The following is a 16851-nucleotide window of genomic DNA, read 5'->3' on the forward strand; positions in this document are numbered from 1 at the left end:
CCAGAAATGGAAGTTGTCTTTGTAGGTGTGCAAGCTATTTTTTTGTTGTGTTTGTGTTTTGACCTGTATGAAAACAATCTCTTCTTTCATGATTTACTAGCCGATGGCAACAGCATTGTTGTGAAGGATGCCACCTTCAGCTGGTCAAGAAGTGATCTTCCATCTTTGAATAAGTAAGAGTCATGGCTTTTTCTCCTCCCACCAACCCCCCTGCTAAAGCAGGGGTGGGCAACATGTGGCCCTCCAGATGCTGTTGGACTACAACTCCCATCATTCCTGACCATTGTCCATGTTGTCTGGGACTGACGGGAGTTGTAGTCCCAACAACATCTGGAAGGCTGCAGATTCCCCACCCCTGCACTAAAGGGTACGTTTTTATTGCTGGCCACTCCCTTCACGTTCATATATCCTCAAGCTCTTTCATATAACATAGTTATATCGTAGCGGTTAAGAGAAAAATAAACTCATTTGAAATGTGGTTTTGGAGGAGAGCTTTGCACATACCATGGACTGCGAAAAAGACAAATAATTGGGTGTTAAACCAGAACTACCACTAGAAGCTAAAATGATGAAACTGAGGTTATCATACTTAGGACACATCATGAGAAGACATGATTCATTAGAAAAGATAATGATGCTGGGAAAAACAGAAGGGAGTAGAAAAAGAGGAAGGCCAAACAAGAGATGGATTGATTCCATCAAGGAAGCCACAGACCTGAACTTACAAGAGCTGAACAGGGTGGTTTATGACAGATGCTCTTGGAGGTCACTGATTCATAGGGTCGCCATAAGTCGTAGTTGACTTGGAGGCACGTAACCACCACCACCAGTTATATCGTAGGCTGAATGTGTTGTTGAATTGGCATTTTCACTGAACTGGGAGAGGAATTTGGTGTCATTCTAGGCCGGGCACTAGTCTTCAGCTTCACACGTTAGCTGCTTGGGAATCGGTTGGAACACCTAGGGATACACATACGTGGCACATGGAGTTCCCCACCCAGAAGGGAAATCCAGGTAGAAAATTCACCTTGTATGAAGACACCTCCACTCCACCCCCAGGCTGTAATCTTTTGTACCTGGGAGCATCTCATATTTAATTCCGTTGGAGATGCTTGTGAGTAAATGTGCATTGGACTAGGCTGCAAGAAGTTGGTTAACTTGATCCTAGAATGCTTGTTAGTAGGGGAGAAAAGGCTGTTCCTGGCCCTGGAGATCAATTTCTCCAATGCTGGGTTGAGTAGATTTGCAGAGATCTTTCTTTGTTCGAATCCCAAGATCCACCAACCAGACCCATGTGCAAAATGGTGGAATGGTACAACCCTGAATTAAGGGCCAGGGTACTCCTGAATGCATATTCTGCCCTAGACTTCTTTTTGCAGTACCAGAATTGAATTCTCTGTTTATCAGATAAAAATCCCCCCCCCTTCAAAGTTTTCTTCGTTTCAGCAGCCTAATTTGGCAGGGAAGTACTTTTGTTACGAAGTTGAGAGTAAAGGATTAGAAAAGGGCAACCAGAAGAGTCAATGGGATGGAGCAACTCCCCTATAAGGAAAGCTTGCAGCGTTTGGGGCTTTTTAGTTTAGAGACAAGGCAAGTCAGAGGTGACATGATAGAAGTTTATAAAATTATGCATGGCATGGAAAAAGTGGATAGAGAACCGTTTTTCTCCCTCTTTCATACCACTAGAAATTGTGAATGTTTAGTGAAGATGAATGTAGGAAGATTCAGGACAGACAAAAGAAAGGGCTTCTTCATGCAGCACACAGTTAAGCTGTGGAATTTGCTCCCAACAAGAGGCAGTGATGGCCACCACCAACTTGGATGGCTTTAAAAGAGGTTCAGAAAAATTCACAGAGGATAAGGCTATCAATGGCCATTAGCCATGTTGGCTGTGCTCTCCCACCATAGTCAGAGGCAGTTTGCTTCTGAAAACCAGTTGTCGGAAGCCACAGGAGAGGAGGGTGCTATTGTGCTAAGTTCCTGCTTGCGGGCTTCCCAGAAGAGGCAACTGGTTGGCCACTGTGAGGATGCTGGCCTAGATGGGCCACTGGCCTGATCCAGCAGGGCTCTTTTTATGTTCTTAAAAAATCCTTGTTGATCTACTACACATTACCCAGAGATCTGCCTTCTGCCCACACCGTGTAATGATTCAGATAGGAGCAGCTGGTGGAGAGGGGCAGCGCTGGAGAACTGACCTCCCGGCAGCAGCATCGCTATCGTATATCAGGATGGTGCAGGGTGAGGTGGGTGGCATGGGTGCCCTAGCTGGAGTTCTGGATCAGGTCAGCTGGTGCACCCACACCGCTTGGTCCCATCCCATCCCAGTACACAGCAGCGTTGCTGCTGCTGTGATGGCAGATGTGGGAACTTCCCCTCCCTGCCAGCCACTCCTGGTGACAGATTTGTTTCTCACTGGTTGTCTTCCATTGTGAATGCATTTCCAGTATCTTTGGTCGATGCTAATAAACTCCCTCTTACTGTTTTAATGCTTGTAAGTCGGATGTTGCATCTTGAAATAGCGGAGCTGAAGCCTGTGCTCTTTCTTGCCCCCTTCCCTCCCCTTTGTTCCAGCATTAATTTTGTGATCCCAGAACACCGCTTGATCGCAGTCGTTGGCCAGGTCGGTTGTGGCAAATCCTCACTGTTGTCTGCACTTCTAGGAGAAATGGAAAAAAGAGAAGGGCACGTCTCTCTCAAGGTATGATAGGACCAACATCTTTCCTTCAAAATACACAGGATGCAAGATACAAAGAGGGGATCTGTCTCTTCCAGATGAAATCCTTGAAGGACATGCGCTGGTTGTTGGATGCATGGCCATGAAATAGACTCTTCCTTTCTTTTTTTATAGTTCAGCAACACATGTCTTTGAGTCAGCTGTTGGCTGAGTGCTGCTGCTTGCTTGGGGGTAACCCTGCCTTCGTTTAGGGAGGAATTTTCTCCTGATTGGCTGGTGACCTCAAACGTTTCCGGTTTCCCCTCTAACCATGTGATATTGCTGTTCTTTACGCAGCATCATTGGACCAAGTGTAGGGCATCTTTTTTATTCTTTATCGCCTTCCACACACATGACTCAAGGCGATGTACAAGCTGCAATAAAAAATGGAAATGGACTGCCTTGAAGTCAGTCCTGACTTATGGCGACCCTATGAATGGGGTTTCCATGGTAAGTGGTATTCACAGGGGGTTTTACCATGGCCTTCCTCTGAGGCTGAGAGGCAGTGGCTGGCCCAAGGTCACCCAGTGCGCTTCGTGGCTGTGTGGGGATTCGAACCCTGGTCTCCCAGGTCGTAGCCCAACATCTTAACAGCTAAAAAAAAACCCAGTTAAAAAGAACACCGAAAATAGCAGCAAATACATTTAAAACAATACGAAGTAGATGCCCGTGGCAAAGACCTATTAATCCAACTGGGAAAACTGAAAAACAAAGTATTTGCTTCTGTTCCCTCCTCCTGGCATGGGTTTGTCTGTAAGAGTCATGGGTTTGGGGGGGTGACAAGAAGCTTAGGGCAGGGTGAGATGGGCAGGCAAGGCAAACGAGCTAGTGCTGTGAGATGTCAGAGTGGACTTGGGAGAAGGATGGGGCAGGGTGGGAAATGGTACGGAGAGACAGGCATAGTAGACGATGTACACTCCACTCTTTTTTACCCGACTCCACAATGCTCAAGTGGCCCAAAATCTTGAAGCGCTGACGCTCTCCGATCTCTGCAGGGCTCCGTCGCCTATGTCCCTCAGCAAGCTTGGATCCAGAATGCAACTCTGAAGGAGAACATCATATTTGGAAGAGAGGTGAAGGAGAGCCAATATAAACATGTGATTGAGGCCTGTGCCCTCAGGCCAGACTTGGAGATTTTCCCATCAGGAGACCAGACAGAAATAGGAGAAAAGGTATTAAGGTACCTGGGCAGTCATGGGCTCCACAGTTTGACTTTCTGTATGATTGCTCCAGGCATGGGGAGAGCAGATCCACTGCTCAGATCCTGAATGTCTGTAGGAAGGTGACTTTAACCCCAGAGGCTTACCTCTGTCTCTGTTTTCTGTGCAAGCAAGAACATGTGCACAAATGATAGTGGCCTCTGGACATGCGTGCCTGCCTTTTAGATGAGTGTAGCGTGTATGCATGTCTGGATTGAAGCCGCTGCTTTTTAAGAGTCCCTTTGGAAATGGAAGTCAGGCTTTTCACAAAGCAGAAGCCCTTTCCAGCTGATGTCACAGGGTGTCTTTTTTTTTTCCTTCCTCTTCACCAGGGCGTAAACCTATCTGGTGGCCAAAAACAAAGAGTCAGCCTGGCTCGAGCCGTCTACTGTAATGCTGATGTCTACTTGCTGGATGACCCCTTGTCAGCTGTCGATGCTCATGTTGGGAAACACATCTTTGACAAAGTCGTTGGACCAAAGGGAATCCTGAAAAACAAAGTATGTGTGGTTTGAGGATGGCTTAATTCTGTTTAATGGGAGGGGATCTTTTGCAAAATTCAAGAAAGCTGTTTGGAAATATTTTCATGCCCTCGTCTTCTGCTGGAAGCTCAGGATGCTGTCTGTGTGTGTATGTTGATGGTTGCCTAGTGATCTTCATGGCTGAATGGAGATTTAAACCCAGCTCCCTCCAGTCCTAGTTAGATGCTGTAAGCCAGGGCTTGGATAACTTTTTTCAACCCCAGGGTCACATTCCTTTTTGGGCACCCTTCTGGGGGCCACACGCCACTGCTGGGTGGAGCCAGAAGCAAAAGTAGGCAGAGCAACAGCTGTACATTGTGTAGTAGACCAGTTTCTCCACACACTCTAGCGCTCCTCTCTATCCTCCATCTAGCGAGCAAAGGCATTATCAGAGTTCAAAAACACATTCTAGCCAGGCAAAAACACTGAAGGAAGGTGTGAAGCAGGGCCAGTGAGGGCATGGCCTGGGGAAAGTCTAGAGAGCCAGAGGCTTGGGGGGTCATATTTGGCCCCTGGGTCTGAAGTTCCCCACCCCTTTGCTAAGCACTATACCACACTACTTTTCAGTTGCCTTGATTTACTAAACACATTTTTAAAAAAAGATTCTGCACTTAGAACATATATTTATGGAAATTAGGCATTAGAAATCATATTCTGCGTACTGTAGCATCTTCAACAAATGTGCAAGTTTCTAATCCCCTTGGACTCTCTGACTGCTTTTTCTTTTCTTTGGGCATCTAGACTCGAGTTCTGGTAACTCATGGTGTTGGTTATCTGCCCTTGATGGATATGATTATAGTGATGACCGAAGGAAAAATTTCAGAGATGGGATCATACCAAGAGCTGCTAAAGCAAGACAGGGCCTTCGCAGAGTTCCTGCGCACATACGCTAGTGCAGAACAGAATGTGGACAAGGAAGGTAAGGGTTTATTTTTTTTAAGCTAGCTTGCCTGCATGTGGAGACATTGGAAACTTTCCCAGCATGCCTTGCTTCATAGGGCTGGCAGATTATGATGTGGAAAACAGCAACAGGGTTAATAATATCCAGATGATGATATTGTTGTTGTTGTACAGCACAGTGGGGAGGAGAGCCTGGCTGGGAGTCCAGAGTCCGTGACTTCAAATCCCCGCTCGTGTCTCCTGGGGGTCAAGGGCCAGCTAAAGATCACCCCCACAGGGAGTGGCTCAGGGGTGACGTGCCCTGCCACCTGTGCAGCCGTGGACAAGCTGCATAGTCCCAAGGAGCCCAGTTGCTCCCCAGCTGGCAGTTGCGGACAAGGAACGGGCTGGCTCATGCAGATGTGGCAAGCTGAGCAGGCCCTAGCCAGCTGGGGAGGACTAGCCTCAGAGGGAGGCAATGGTAAGCCCCCTGTGAATACCACTTACCATGAACACCCTATTCATAGGGTCGCCATAAGTCGGAATCGACTTGAAGGCAGTCCATGTTGTTTTTATTATACTTGCTGGTTGCTTGTTACCCGAAGGTCCAAGCAATTTGCAACGCATTTTAAAACATGGCAAATCTGCCTTTAGATTGGTGAAAAAAATTATCTTGTCTGTCACTCCAGTTTCATCTAGAGAAACTGGAGGCCTCAGAAATGGCTTTAAGTCTGATTTCTCTAGCTGCTAATGTGTCTTCAGGGGCTGGGGAATGGAATTTTAATAAGAGAAACGTGATGCAAAACTTGCTCAGGTGCCTGTGTGTGCGTATTCAGCATGGCTAAGGTTTTTTTTTTTTTTTTGATCAACCTTTTAATCTGTCTCCAATTGATGTGATAATTGGTGTGGGTCACCTTTCAAAGCAATTTAACCACATGGGATTATTTGCCCTGATTGGGAAGAAGATTTTTCAAGTTTTGGAACTTCATTTTGGAATGTAATCGATGCCCACCCTTGTATCAAGCAGTATTAATTCCCGCCACAGCTTTTGTATTTGCTGAAATAGGATTTGTTATGATCCTTTGTTCTGAGTGGGATGGTTTGGGGCACTGTAACAAGATAGTCTCATAACATTATAGTTATTTGTTAACCCATTATTATCACTTCAAGCCTTCAGCTTTTTCTTAATGAAACAAGTAGGATTTCTTTTTCCTTCATGCTTCTGTAATGATTTGGTGTGGCATTCTTTTGAATAAACAAAGCTCAGATCCTATTCATTTCACTGGGGATTGTGCAAGAGATCCTCCTGGTGGATTGGGCACCTTAGCAGACTTCCAGAATAAGTATTTGTTGTCCGAATACTATAAGTTGATTTCCTAGCCTCTGTCTCTCTTTGCTGTTATAAACAACACCGCCTCAGGGAAAGGTTTGTCTTTTTTACCTCCATAGCAGAACAGCTTTCTCATAAATTAATAGTGCATTTATTTTTATTTTTTGCTAATTTCTCCTTCCATCATGAACCTACAGGTACCAGGTCAGAAGAAGAGGAAGGTTTGTAGTACTGAAAGGTTTTTTGTGCATGTTATAAATGATAGTAATTCTTAAAAGAAACCTTCATTTGAGATTAAAGCAAGCATGGTTTAGCAAATTGTCATTGGGACTGATGCGGTGGTTCTTTTTGGAACTGGCTATTCTTCCTTTGCCGATTGCTGTTATCTTATTCTGTCTACCTAGTGTTATAGTCAAGATTCAGCTACTTCAGAGCACTTAAAGAGTCTGGGCACCCCACTAAGACTTTTGAAGACCAGACCTCCCAGGTCCTATTCAAGTTTGCTTTGAAAAGACCTCTCAGTTCCAAACCTGGCTTGCCATGTGGCGTGGGGATGTTGCTGTCTGAGAAATTCAAGCCCAAAGTATCTTTGGGAATGCAGGGCACGTTGCGTGCTTCCTTGGATCCCGGCCATCATCTCTCAGCTGTCAATTCCTTAAGGGACCCAAGTGCTATTATCAGAGACTTTGCACGGTTGGAAGAATAGTATGCGTAGCTTGCTTGCTGGCTTTGTAGAAGTAGGCCGTGGACTTGCTGTTTGCTAATCTGATATCCTCTGAGTTGGCCATAAAAAAAAAAGGTAAAGGTGTCCCCGCACTTATAGTGCGAGTCGTTTCCGACTCTTAGGGTGATGTCTTGTGACGTTTACTAGGCAGACTGTATATATGGGGTGGGATTGCCAGTTCCTTCCCCACAGCCTTTCTTTACCCCCCAGCATATGCTGGGTACTCATTTTACCAACCACAGATGGATGGAAGGCTGAGTGGACCTCGACCCCTTTTACCGGAGATTCGGCTTTCTCCTTCCGTTGGAATCGAACTCCGGCCGTGAGCAGAGCTTCGGCTGCATTACCACCACTTACCACTCTGCGCCACGGAGGGTCTCTTGGCCATTGTTGAAGCTAATAAAAATCAAATGCATTTTAGCTTGGCAAATGAGTTGGATGAAAAGTGATAGATAGTATTGGCCTCAATAGTTTGAAACTATTTATATCCCTGCAACCCTCTTCAAGGGTTTGTAATTGTGTTGAATAAGGCTATATTAGAGAAACCTCTGTACTCCTTAAAAAAATAACCCACTCCTTTATGGGGAAAGCCTGGCAGTGTGAACAGTTCAAACCATACTTAAGTGGGCTGTGTAATTAGACCTCAGACTCTTGACTTAATCTTGAAAGGTTTCGTTTCTTACATCTGTTGTGCCTTTGTGAAGCAAAGTTCTTTTTTCACCTTTAGGTCTTGCATTCATGGAGATCAGTTTGGGAGAGAGATAGTAATGTGGCTCAGAATCGTAAAGACTCGCCCCCCCAAAGTTAAAGGGTTATAGTAAACTAAGCCCTACTCAGAGTAGACCCATTGAAATTAATGACCCTAAGTTTTTTATTTTATTTATTAATTAGATTTTTATACCGCCCCATAGCCGAAGCTCTCTGAGCGGTTCACAACATATAACATCCGATACAATTAAAACATTATTAAACAACTAAAAATGAAGAAAAATTATACCAAAAACCAAAACATGATTGAACACATAGACAAGTACAAAACTCAATACTAAAATATTAACTGTTAAAAAAGTATTAAACTGGTTAAAATATTAAGATGTTAAGATGTTACATAATTATATATTAAACGTTAAAATGCTAAAATGCCTGGGAGAAGAAGAAGGTTTTTACCTGACGCCGAAAAGATAGTAACGTTGGCGCCAGGCGTACCTCATCAGGGAGAGAATTCCATAGTTCGGGGACCACCACTGAGAAGGCCCTTTTTCTCGTTGTCACCTTCCGGGCTTCTCTCTGAGTCGGCACCCGGAGGAGGGCCTTTGATGTTGATCGCAGCGTACGGGTAGGTTCGTATCGGGAGAGGCGTTCCAACAGGTATTGTGGTCCCAGGCTGTGTAAGGCTTTATAGGTTAAAACCAGCACCTTGAATCGGGCCCGGAAGCATATAGGCAGCCAGTGCAAGCGGGCCAGAATCGGTGTTATATGATCGGACCTCCGAGTCCCTGTTAACATTCTGGCCGCTGCATTTTGCACGAGCTGTAGCTTCCGAACCGTCTTCAAAGGCAGCCCCACGTAGAGTGCATTGCAGTAGTCTAATCTAGAGGTTACCAGTGCATGGACAACTGAAGCAAGGTTGTCCCTGTCCAGATAGGGGCGTAGTTGGGCCACCAACCGAAGTTGATAGAAAGCACTCCGTGCCACCGAGGCTACCTGTGCCTCTAATGACAAGGATGGTTCTAAAAGAACTCCCAAACTACGGACCTGCTCCTTCAGGGGGAGTGCAACCCCATCCAGGACAGGTTGAACATCCACCATCTGGTCAGGAGAACCACCTACTAACAGCATCTCAGTCTTGTCTGGATTGAGCCTCAATTTGTTCGCTCTCATTCAGTCCATTATCGCAGCCAGGCATCGGTTCAGCACCTTGACGGCCTCACTTGAAAAAGATGAGCAGGAGAAGTAGAGCTGCGTGTCATCAGCATACTGGTGGCAACGCACTCCAAAACTCCTGATGACGGCACCCAGTGGCTTCTTGTAGATGTTAAAAAGCATGGGGGATAGTACTGACCCCTGTGGAACTCCATATTGGAGGGCCCAGGGTGCCGAGCAAAACTCCCCAAGCACTACCTTCTGGAGATGACCCGCCAAGTAGGAGCAGAACCACTGCCAAGCAGTGCCTCCAACTCCCAAATCAGCGAGTCTCCCCAGAAGTATACCATGGTCGATGGTATCAAAAGCCGCTGAGAGATCGAGGAGAATCAACAGAGTTACACTCCCCCTGTCTTTCTCCCGACAAAGGTCATCATACAGGGCGACCAAGGCCGTCTCCGTGCCAAAACCGGGCCTGAAGCCCGATTGAAATGGATCTAGATAATCGGTTTCATCCAAGAGCGTCTGGAGCTGGTCCGCAACCACTCTTTCTAGGACCTTGCCCAAGAATGGAACATTTGCTACCAGCCTGTAGTTATTAAGATTTTCTGGGTCCATGTTAGTCATGTCTATTAACTTTAATGGGTCTCCTGTGAATAGGACTAGGATTGAGTACCACCCAGTAAGTCTGGCTGTAGTTTCACCTTCATTTTGAGGACTTAAAAATGTAAATATACTGCCTTCAAGTCGATTCTGACTTATGGCGACCCTATGAACAGGGTTTTCATGAGGCTGAGAGGCAGTGACTGGCCCAAGGTCATCCAGTGAGCTTCATGGCAATGTGAGGATTCGGACCCTGGTCTCCCAAGTCGTAGTCCAACACCTTAACCGCTACACCACACTGGCTCCGTGTATAAAAAAAATAGATCGATAGATAGATCTTTTGACATGAGGGTTAAGAGTACCAGAGGTTTCAGCTCATGTTGAGTGCCTCACCACTCAGATGAAATGTAGTCAGTAATAGGGATGGGATCCGTTGGCCAGTGCTGGTTCAAAAGCATTCCACCAACCTAACAGGCTGCTATCATCCAGTTCATTCTTTGTCCACAAGCTGATGCTTTTACCGATCTGGTTTTTTTCTCCCGGAAAAGATATTAATACTGATATTTTTAAAGGAAATAGCAATATTTGATAAATTAAAGGAGATATCATAGGATAAAATATCAATATTAATATCAATATTTTAGACATAATTTTTTAAAAAAATCTTTCTGAAAATAGCCATTGATAATCACTACATAAAAATCCGATCTGCAAAGATAGTGAATAAGCAAATTAATGGAAAATTGGGTACCAAATCCAAATTGGGCAGAATTCTTGCATATCCCTAGTTGACAAGCTCAAGCTTTGTAAAATATTCATATACACTTGCATTTTTAATAATACATTCTTCACATGCAACTTTGGAGGCCTTTTGTATTCAGTGGAACTGTGTCTGACATTCATTTTTCTTTCCACTGCCACCTTTGGTAAGCTTGAGTCTTGAGGTGTTAAGGACAATTGAAATTTGAGATTGAAGGTAGCGTTCATGTAAAACGTTTGGAATTTTTTTAGAGGTATAGGAAAATGGGAGGTTAAGGATTCTGTCGTAGAACCCCTAATTCTTTTTTGAGAAAAATGCCCTGGTTTCTGTGACTTGGATTCCTTTGCGGAGATTGTACTTAGCTGTACAAATTCTTAATAACTGTTCATCGAGTAGGTTGGAACTGGTGTCTGTGGTGGGAAACCTGTAGCCTTCTAAATGTTGTTGGACTTGAACTCCCATCAGCTCCAGGCCAGCGGCAAGTGACAATGGAAGTTGTAATCCAGCAACCTCTGGGGGACCTGCTCACCACTGCTTTAAACTCTAGGGAAGGTACAACTTGAATGCTGCAATCTTCTATGTAGATATGTAATTGTAGTTTTCAAGAAGAATCATTCATACATATAAAGGTACTTGCACAAATGACTGCTAGATTGTGTCTTGATGCCATAATTTATTCTCTCATGGACTGTGCAGCAAGGTGCAATCAATTCCTTGAAATGCTTCCTTAATTTATGTTAGCAAGAGTGCTGAGATGCTTATGGCTGCCCAAATGCACATATGCTGTTAAGTTTTTGAACGGTGCTTCTGAGAGGGCTGCTTTTCCCATGCAGATCTCCTGCAGATGTCAAACTTGGCATTGCTGACACACACACCACACCACACGTATATGTGTATATAGTCCTGACTAGAGTTTGCAAAGGATCAGGGGTTTACACGAGCAAAGGGCTCAGTTTGTCGAAATGAATGGGACCTGTGCACGATTGCTATGTAACGCGTCCCTAACTGCTTCCAGTGCATTTTAGTTCTTTAAATGGTCTTCCGTGGCCTTCCTGGAATCGATGAGGTCTGATGAAGCCCTGTGACAAGCCTCTTCCTCGGGCTTGGGCTTTTGGACTTCATTAATTTTTTTCAAAATGAGCTTGCGAAGGGGTCAGAGACGTGTGTTTCAGTGGCAGTGTGCTGGTTTGCAGACTGCCTGAGATTAGAAGTGGGCAGCTGCTGGCTCGAGGAGGGGATAACCCTCCCTTCGCTTGGCTTGAACCATGTTTGAAAGTTTCTGTGTGCCTGCTGAGCTCGGCACGCTTTAAGGAAAAACTGGTGCACTCAGCATTCAGTTTTTCTGCAGCTGCATTAACACACTTGAGAGGGTGGTCCCGTGGGTTTCCTTGCTTGCTTCTAATGAAAACAGTCATTTTCTTGATGAATTACAAATGCCAGCCATGAAATCTTAAATAGATTTCATGTCTATTTAAGTGTCTCAAACTTCTGATTACCTGAATCGGGGACAGCCAATTTTGGTATTTCTTTTCCCCATGCAAACTGAGCCCCTTTGCACACGGTCATAAGAGCCAGCTGTGCTACATCAAACCAGCCTAGTGCATCCAGGAAGCCCACAAGCAGAGCATGAAGACAATAGCTCTTTTCCATTGCTTTCCCCCTAGCGGCCTGATAGTCAGTGGTGTACTGCCTCTCAACATGGAGGTTCCATTTAGCAATTTTGGAGAATAGCCCCTGGTAGACTCCCTCCTTCTTCATACCAGAGCACACATGGAGGACTTTTGGCCCTCCAGATGTTGCTGAACTACAACTCCCATCATCCCTGCCCATAGCTCATGCTGGCTGAGGCTGATGGGAGTTGTAGTTCAACAACATCTGGAGGGACAAATATTCCCCACACCTTGTCTATTTCATGTGCACAAGCAGCTGAGACTGGCTGTTGAATGTTACTTCAGCACTGATGCTGGGACTGAATCTTCCACCATAACTGATTGGTTCAGGTTCTCTGATAAGCCTGTCCAGTTAATGATGCTCTCAGTCATAGGATTACATACAAGTATGTATGTTCATTAACATTGCAACTTTTTATTTTATATTTCATTATTTTTCCCCCCTCTTAATCAAACCGTGATCAGATTTCTTGCTGTACCTTGATTAAAATGTGTTACGGCTGGAAGGCCAAGCACAGCTGCTTCTGTGCCAGGAACAGGCCCAGGGGCTGCCCGCTGATGATCCCTGGTCTATTAACCTGCATGTAATAGCACTTCATGTTTGAATAACTGTTAACCTAAGAACGCTTGAAGAGCTTCCCGGTTCAGGCCAAAGGCCCATCTAATCCAGCATCCTGTTCTCACACTGGTCAGCCAGGTGCATATGGGAAGCTTACAAGCAGGGCCTGAGCGCAACAGCACTTCCCCTCCTGCAGTCTCCAGTGCCTGGTATTCAGAAGCATACTGCCTCTGACAGTGGAGGTAGAACATAGCCATCATGGTTAGAAGCCATTGAGAGTCTTACCCTCTATAAAGTTGCCTGATCTTCTTTTGAAGCCGTCCAAGTCAATGGCCATCTCTGCCTCTTGTGGGGGTGAATTCCATTGTTTAACTGTGCACTGCATTGCTAAACTGGATTTAGGTAGGATACGGAGCAAAAACATTCTCTGTTCCATGCATCCCAAGTCAGGTCAGCTAGCTGATGGACCAATAACCCTAAAGCCAAAAGCATGTGCTTAGTATAGATGGTGATGTTCATAGGGATCAGCAGATTTTGTTTGGGAATATAATTCTGGCCCTGGGAACTTGAATTTGCTGTCGTTTTTATGCTAACACTTGGGTGTCTCCATCCCTCTTCCACAGATGCAAACAGCCTGACTGCTAAGGAAGGAAAGCTCATGGAAAATGGGATTCTTGTGAACGAAACCTCAGGAAAGGAAGTCATGAGGTATGCAAGATCTGGAGCTTCTTTGAGGTTGCTGTTACCCAGTTTTCCTGGTGGCTTTGAGAGAAAGAGACCTCTTCTGAAAGAACACCTCCTCCTTTATAGATTTGCCCATCTACTACGGTTGTAAAAAGAAGCCCTCTTGGTCATGCCGTGGTCCTGTGGATATCCATCATACGGCCAGCTGGAGACAGGCTTTCTCTGTGACTGCACCCAGCTTTGGAAATGGTCTCCTCATGAATATCCAGCAGGCACCAACAGGGCTGTTATTTTGCCAGCTAGTAAAAATGTGTCTGCTCACTCGAGCCTTCTTGGGGCGTCAATATTTTATAAATAGTTTTTGTTTTCCTTAGATATGGGAGATGTAAATTTTTATACCTCTAATAGTGTTTAATGTGTGTCAGTGGAGTGTCTTAAGTTATTACATTGTACACCGCCTTAGTAACATCTGGTTTAAAGGTGGTGTATAAATTGTTTTAATGAATAATACGTTATGAAGCAGAGGGACTGACACCCTGGAAAACCACCCAGCAGGTGAGACCAGTGGTCCGTTCTGATCTAATATCGGGACAGCCCAACAGCTGTAATCACAGGAGCCACTCTGTTCTTCAGACAGCAGCACAAGGATCAGGTGTTGGCATTGACCCCACAATCTGACCCCCCCTCCCAAAAGCCCTTAGTCTCCTTACTGAAGTTGGCATCAGGGCTGTGGAGTCGGTACGCCAGACCTTCGACTCCGACTCCTCTATTTTTCTACTGTCCAACTCCGACTCCTTCATAAATGGCAAATGTATATTAACTAGTAATAACAAATTTACTGTAGTAAAATGGTAGCACAAGGCATTTCATCACCACCATGTGAATCCAGAGCTTGGAAAAGTTACTTTTTTGAACTACAACTCCCATCAGCCCCAGGGATTGGTCTCATGGGAGTTGTAGCTCAAAAAAGTAACTTTCCCAAGCTCTGGATTCACGTGGTGGTGATGAAATACCTTGTGCTACCATTTTACTACAGTAAATTTGTTATTACATTTGCCATTTATGAAGGAATCGGAGTTGGTACATTTCTTCCGACTCCACCCAAAATTGCTTCCAACGCCACGACTCCGACTCCACAGCCCTGGTTGGCATCACCAAGGAGAAAGGGGCTTCATATTAATGAAGTGCTTGTTCTCAGGCTCAGCTGGGATGCTATAAGACAGCAGGTGGAACTTCTCCATTTTTTATAACTTGAAAACAGTTTAATTTTTTCCCCGTTATTAGTAGAATGACGAGCAAACATTTTTAATCCAGGTGTGATGGAAATTACTTTAGGCCGATGCAGTTGCCATGGGAGCCACTTCATCTCTGATCTAAAATGAAAAGCATTAACCAGCAGGTCAGGGTTTTCTTCCTTCTCTCCCTCTTCTTAATCCTTCTCTGATGCTTCACTCTTGCAATGCTGCTACGGTTCTCTGCATGGCAGGTGGGGGAAGGTTGGTCTTCAGTTCTTAGTTTCTTGTGCAACGTCTGTTGTCTCTCCTCTCCTGAGAATGAATTGCTTGCTTAAGCAGTGAGATGGCATGCATTTCACTAGGGATGGGCAAGTATTTCAGTTTCAGGTTCTCTCCGTTTCTCAATTTTCCCATCTTAAATTCAGTTCTCTACGTTAGTTTTCAATTTAAAAAAATTCTCATGGAAATCCATCAGTATTTTTGTGTGGATTTCACCTGCTGTACACATATTCAGCTTTGCCTAATACACACATTTTTGCAAGGCAATTTTTCCTACCATAATGGATTTTTTAATGTTTTTGTAATATATGCATTTATACGCGCACTTTACAATATACATGTTTGGCCAGAGAGCTGCATTGCAAAGTTTGGATGAGTGTGAATTTTGAAGGATGGCTGTGTTTATAACTTGAATATACCTGTGCATATTTTTTTGAAAGAGAAAATTAGGTAGGTTTGCTTTTAAATTCAAACTGATTTGAGTTTTTCTCCCATCCCTAGCCTGGACAGTACACCCTGGGAAAGTTGAGTTTAGCATACGTTGTCTTCCCTGTGCAAGTTTTCACTTTATGGTCCAAGTCTGCTTGGGAAACGGGTTGCCAGATGTTCACTCACCCCAAATGACATGTGTGCTTGTTGCATGTTAAAATAGGAACCATTGGTGTGGTTCTATGTCCTAAAAAGAAACACTGGATCATTGTGACCTTGGTTGACTTCTGGGGAGTCTTTGTGAAAGGTTTCAGATATACCCAGGTCCAGAGGAGACTTTGGACCTGGGTATACAGGACACTGGAAACTTGAAAGCAGCTATTTGTAAAGGTGCAACGTCTTTGCTCCCAGCTTTGACATTTATTTAGTTGATTAAAAATATTTATATACTGCCTTTCAGTCTTCAGAAGGGCCCCCAAGACTGTTTACAACCATAAACATGCATCTTAATAGAATGAAACTAATGAAATCATCGTCATTATCATTGTCAGTTTATTAAGGTCAACAGACCAGAAATAAACTAGTACAAAACACCAACATCTTACATAAAATACAAATACCAAAAAAAAACATAGTAACAACAGCTTAGTTATACAGAAAACAAAAAATAATCTCAGGCAAGCCCCTGGAAATAATAACCCTTCCAGATTCCGGTGGTTAGTTGCCTCTATTCTCACTGCCACCAATTAAAAAATATTGGCCACTATCGGTGACCCCCTTGGGATTTTATCTCCTAACAAATATTTTACATAGAATTGTGCCGATCTCCCTGGTAATTTGGCCAGTATTTCTTCTGATGAGCTCATATTTAAAAGTGCAAAAGAGAAAGTACACATTTCACAGAGTTGGCCTCCTGGTTGTTACAAGGACATACCCTACAGGAGAGAGGACCACCAATATATCTACCCCCAAACTAAAACACTTTTTAAAAAAAAGGATTAGCAAACCACTTGAAAATCATTAAAACTTTGCACAATGAAAAATGTATTGGATATCTGCCTAAAAACCATCAAAGATGGGGCCAGTCAAACTTTCCTTGGGAGAGAGGTCCACAGCTAGGGTGGTGTTGCCCCACACATAGAAAAAAGCCCTGTGATGAGTATGTCTCCAGATGCCTGGTATAATGATAAGAAGGGAGATAGAGGGACCTTTACAATGCCACCTCGAGACTGTTTCCTCCTCTTTGCTTCCACCCATTTACTTACTTCTACTTTACCCCCTGATTTCCCCTTGTATCTTTGCGGAACCCTTTTTTTCCAGATTCACTTGCAGCATGGGACATGATAGAGGCAACCTTTTCCCCACCCCGCCCTTCCTCCCATTCCCCTCCTTCAACCCAGGAA

At 44.4% G+C, this 16851-nt stretch overlaps 1 protein-coding gene across 3 annotated transcripts in view; it reads left to right on the forward strand.

The window, feature by feature from the left end:
* LOC133371831 (multidrug resistance-associated protein 1-like) overlaps positions 1-16851 on the forward strand; it is a 100660-nt gene that overhangs the window by 58486 nt on the left and 25323 nt on the right. The window contains exons 15-22 of one of the 3 annotated variants that reach the window (XM_061599679.1): positions 101-173; positions 2572-2698; positions 3709-3885; positions 4245-4412; positions 5175-5352; positions 6840-6863; positions 11058-11144; positions 13445-13529. In XM_061599679.1, the coding sequence (XP_061455663.1) occupies positions 101-173; positions 2572-2698; positions 3709-3885; positions 4245-4412; positions 5175-5352; positions 6840-6863; positions 11058-11144; positions 13445-13529 (919 nt within the window). The remainder of the gene's footprint in view (positions 1-100; positions 174-2571; positions 2699-3708; positions 3886-4244; positions 4413-5174; positions 5353-6839; positions 6864-11057; positions 11145-13444; positions 13530-16851) is intronic. The other 2 variants (XM_061599677.1, XM_061599678.1) reach the window with 2 other exon arrangements.

The sequence above is a fragment of the Rhineura floridana genome, chromosome 17, assembly GCF_030035675.1.
Source record: "Rhineura floridana isolate rRhiFlo1 chromosome 17, rRhiFlo1.hap2, whole genome shotgun sequence".
NCBI classification, from domain to species: Eukaryota; Metazoa; Chordata; class Lepidosauria; order Squamata; family Rhineuridae; genus Rhineura; species Rhineura floridana.